The sequence below is a fragment of the Galendromus occidentalis genome, unplaced genomic scaffold, assembly GCF_000255335.2.
Source record: "Galendromus occidentalis unplaced genomic scaffold, Mocc_1.1 scf7180000077495, whole genome shotgun sequence".
Lineage (NCBI taxonomy): Eukaryota > Metazoa > Arthropoda > Arachnida > Mesostigmata > Phytoseiidae > Galendromus > Galendromus occidentalis.
The window spans coordinates 1-4,522 of NW_003805483.1; the positions used below are offsets into that span (position 1 = coordinate 1).

At 45.5% G+C, this 4,522-nt stretch overlaps 2 protein-coding genes across 2 annotated transcripts; both read left to right on the top strand.

Moving 5' to 3' along the window:
* Window positions 1–807: 807 nt before the first annotated feature.
* Window positions 808–1,618, top strand: LOC114828390 (ATP-dependent DNA helicase PIF6-like). Its single transcript, XM_029112343.1, has 2 exons — window positions 808–872; window positions 1,045–1,618. Exons 1-2 carry the CDS (start codon window positions 808–810, stop codon window positions 1,616–1,618), a joined length of 639 nt encoding a protein of 212 aa, XP_028968176.1.
* An 828-nt stretch (window positions 1,619–2,446) lies between these two features.
* Window positions 2,447–3,115, top strand: LOC100903283 (replication factor A 51 kDa subunit-like). Its single transcript, XM_003746324.1, has 2 exons — window positions 2,447–2,683; window positions 2,756–3,115. Exons 1-2 carry the CDS (start codon window positions 2,447–2,449, stop codon window positions 3,113–3,115), a joined length of 597 nt encoding a protein of 198 aa, XP_003746372.1.
* Window positions 3,116–4,522: the final 1,407 nt, after the last annotated feature.

Consider the following 4,522-nt stretch of genomic DNA (forward strand, 5'->3'; position numbering starts at 1 on the left):
ACCGAAGATATACTGAGAGATCGGCGGCGAGAAATCCATGATCCTAATCTTCCGTTTTCATTGAACATGTTCAATGAGGCCTTGATTTTAATCGAAGATTCCTGCTTATCCATTATGAACCGACGATTGAATCAACTCGGATTGTTCGCACCTGATAGATCAGGAAATAGAATTTCTGATCCTGATATTGACCGCGAAAGGAACTACAATGCTCAGGATTTAGCCTTATTCGTGGAAACCAATCTCCCGAAATTGTTACCGGAACAACGTGATGTTTACGATACGCTCGAGGAAGCAATTAGGATGCGTGAAGGAGGGTTCTATTTTCTAGATGCACCAGGGGGGACAGGAAAAACCTTTCTTATATCGCTTCTCTTGGCGAGAATTCGATCTCAGGGTAGGCTTGCACTAGCAATGGCTTCATCTGGTATAGCAGCAACACTCCTGGATGGAGGGCGAACAGCACATTCAGCTCTCAAGCTCCCTTTAAATTTGCACACAGTTGATACTCCCACATGTAAGGTGACTAAAAAGTCGGGCATGGGAAAAGTTCTCCAAACTTGTGAGCTTATTATATGGGATGAATGTACGATGGCACACAAAAAAGCACTGGAAGCTTTAGAACGTTCATTGAGAGACCTGAGAGGAAATGAAAAACTATTTGGAGGAGCACTGATACTTTTATCTGGGGATTTCCGTCAAACACTGCCAGTGATACAACGATCGACACCCGCTGACGAACTGAGTGCGTGCTTAAAACTGTCCTTCTTATGGCGGCATGTGAAGACGCTGACACTGACGACTAACATGCGTGTGCGCCTACAGGACGATATGTCGGCTGAGAAATTCGCGAAACAGTTACTCGATATAGGGTGTGGAAACATTCCAACTGATGAATCTGCAAGAATGACTCTGCCCGTTGATTTTTGCACGATGACATCGTCTAAGGAGGATTTGATTGAGAATGTCTTCCCACAAATCGCAGTCAACTATACGAACCGGACATGGCTGAGCGCGCGAGCTATTTTTGGCTCCCACTAACAGGGATGTTGATGATATTAATTTATCCATTCAAGAAGAGATTCCAGGTTGCGAAGAAACATACAAATCGATAGATACCGTGTTGCACCAAGATGACGCCGTCAATTACCCGACCGAGTTCCTCAATTCGCTCGATTTACCTGGCATGCCACCGCATCTTCTCAGATTGAAAGAGGGAGTGACGATCATCTGTCTTCGAAATATTCATCCCCCAAGACTGTGTAACGGTACGAGACTCTCAGTCAAGAAACTCACGAAAAATGTTATTGAAGCGACAATTTTGTCTGGTAAATTCGGTGGTGAGCATGTTTTGCTGCCCCGGATTCCGTTAACCCCATCAGATGTTCCTTTTGAGTTCAGAAGGTTGCAATTTCCCGTACGGCTCGCATTCGCAATGACGATCAATAAGGCTCAAGGTCAATCTCTGCAAGTTTGTGGCTTGAACTTAGAAAATCCGTGTTTTTCGCATGGACAACTGTACGTGGCCTGTTCTCGAGTTGGAAAACCATCGAATCTATTCGTCTACACACCTGAAGGGAAAACAAAGAATATCGTTTATGCAAAAGCACTCATATGAAAATAATGTCCAACAAATAGCAGACAAATGACGCACCAGACAGAACAGATGATGAATAACCAGACAGAACAAATAATGAATAACCAGACAGAATAACAAGGCATGAGTGAAAAATATGGAAAATTTGATTGTGGTACCAACAACAAGATCTAACAAATAACAAGGGTTCCGGAAAAGCCTCCGTTTCTTCAATGGAATCGGATCATGACGCTCTATGAGTCCCGATCCACTTTGTCGATCAGTTTTCTTCTCCAGGGGTTCCATTCTACGTTCCCAGCGTTTGCATCTGCGCCCCTAGCGCTCTTATCGGAGCACCCAGCGTCCTCAATTCTGCACTATTTCGACGACACTTAAGGTGTCTCTTGCCCCGTAGCGTATCTATAATATCCGAAGGAATTCTCAAACGCAGAATTTCTTCTTCCGCTCCAAAAACTGGAGATGTCGCTGACATTGTCAATTGGCGCCTATACATAGTGATCTGCTATAAAAGATTATCCATTGGTATCAGTTTATCTACCGAAGAACGAAGCTTCCCGGGACTCTTCTTTAATCTCCGAAATGCCATCAGGGAAGGACGAGAATCCAAAACCTAGGAGGAGATCTCAAAATACGCCGTCAGAGCAAAAGAGAGTTCATCCAAGGGACGAATCCCGATTGCTAAGCGAGACTGAGTCCCCTGCCGACGGATCCCCTGGTCCTAGCAATCGAAAGAGGTCTTGGGACGAATCTGGCGGAGGGAAATCTATTGGGAATCCTTCTTCGAAAAAAATTCGTCCACTAAATGACATTAGTTTGGATCGAATCGGTGGAAGAATCGAAGGACGAGTGATGACTAAGAGCGACATGAAAACTTTCAAGAAGGATAACACCGATGGGAACCTCTTTTCATTCACTCTCGCGGACAATACAGCCGATATTAATGTACTGGTGACAGGGGAACTCGGCCACGAAATGTTCGAAAAAATACAAACGGGGCACTGCTATCAGATATGTGATTTCAAACAAAGGCCCTCGCATCCTCTGTACAAGGTCACGAACCATACGTGTGAATTGCTTCTGGGAAAGGTGATTTTTCTACACTTTCTTTCTCTTTCGATAAGTGCCTAGAATATGAAACACGAAAAACCTATTTTTCAGATCAGTGAAGTGAGACAGATCGACGGAGATCATCTCCCCAAAAAGGTTGAAAAGTACTTCACGATAAATCAGATTAGAGATACGGAGGTGGGGAAGATGATAGATTTACAGGCTATAATCTACGACGTCGGGGAAATTCACTCATACTCGGGGAAAGCGGGCGATATACGAAATCGGCAAAACATATTACTCGTGGATGATTCAAGGAAGATAGTGTCGTTGACCTTATGGGGCTCACTGATACACAAAGTTGATGATCGTGAGGGTCAAGTCGTGGATTTCCAAAAACTCTCTGTGAAGAGTTCAAAGCTAGGAAGAATCTCTCCTCAACTGGGAATACAAGCATCCAGTTCCCAATAAGATCCAATTCGAGAACACGAGAGCTCGAAGATTGGTGGAGAAGCAACAAGGGAAATGTGATATTCGAAGAGCTCGATATTCCCACCTAAAATATACCGTCTCAGTCAGAGAAGTAAAACAACGTTTGAGCGCTGTCGTCATACGTAAAAAAGCTCTGCGATTTAATCGTTTAGAATAGGTCATATGACGACTAGGTCCCTCTTCCGTCGCTTTTTTTAATCGTTGTCATTTGTGAGGGATTCTTTGACTTATGTAGTCTGTCCTTATAAATTGTTCTTTCTTGGTGAATTTTTATCGAGTGGTGGACAGGGGCGCGGCACAGCGCGCGGGTCGCGCTAGTACAGAATAAATGTATCGCAGTTCATTCCTCCTCCTCTGTCTCGTTGCAGTGCCTTCCGCTAGATCGGAGCTCGATCTCAGAAGAGACACTGGCTGAAATCATTCGGAGATCATGATCACGAAGCGGGCGTATAAATCATTGAACTAGTTAGACATCTGCTGCTCGTTAGACCTGAGGCGCAGCTGAGTCCATTCGGCGCCGTTTTTTCTATTCAATAAATACTCAATCGCTCTCGCTGCCGCCTGTTGATGTCAACTGTTCGACCGAATCTTTACGTCAAGTGCAACTGCAGACGACTTTGAACAATGCGCTGAGCGCGCGCACTACCGCGCATGAATTCGTCTCGGAGTCGAGGCGAAGCGTATTCCCGCAAACGCTACCGTTCCGGTGCCTGAACGAGAGCTACGAAGAGATTCGGAGCGCTCGCTCACCCAGTCTCATTTTTCCTCTTCGGACGCTCCATCAAATCGGAGACACGCAAATCTGCGATGATCATCGCAGAGCTCACTTGGCTCGCGGACAAGAATGGCTCCATCCCACCGTGACTGCGGATAAGGATTATAATTCTTCTTCACGAAGATTCCTCGGGCGAGTATGCTGCCTTACCGAAAAATTCTAGGTGCGCAACGATGGTACAGATAATCGATTGGAACTATCCGGCGCTTCCTTGGGTCTCGTATTTCACAACGAGCCGGAAATTCCCGAATAACAAAAGACGCCGCGTCGGTCAGATCTTCATGAGGCCCTGAGGGAAGATGTGATTAGAGACACTCGATTCGAGCAAATCCCTGTTGATGCTTCTGAGCTCTCTATGTGTACAGTCGAACCCGCTTATAAGAGACCTCTCGGGGAATTGAAAATGGTCTCTTATATCCGGTTTCTCTAATATCCGAGGTACGGTCTTTCGATGAAAGGACCCGAAACATCTCGTTCTCGTATGACGTGGATGCCGGTATCACGATCCTGTGGAGAGACGATCATTTTCGGAGCAATGATACTATCGAACTGGCGTGTTATCTCATTCGCGCAGGTTCCGAGAGGAAGAGGAGTCATGGAACAGCAAACAG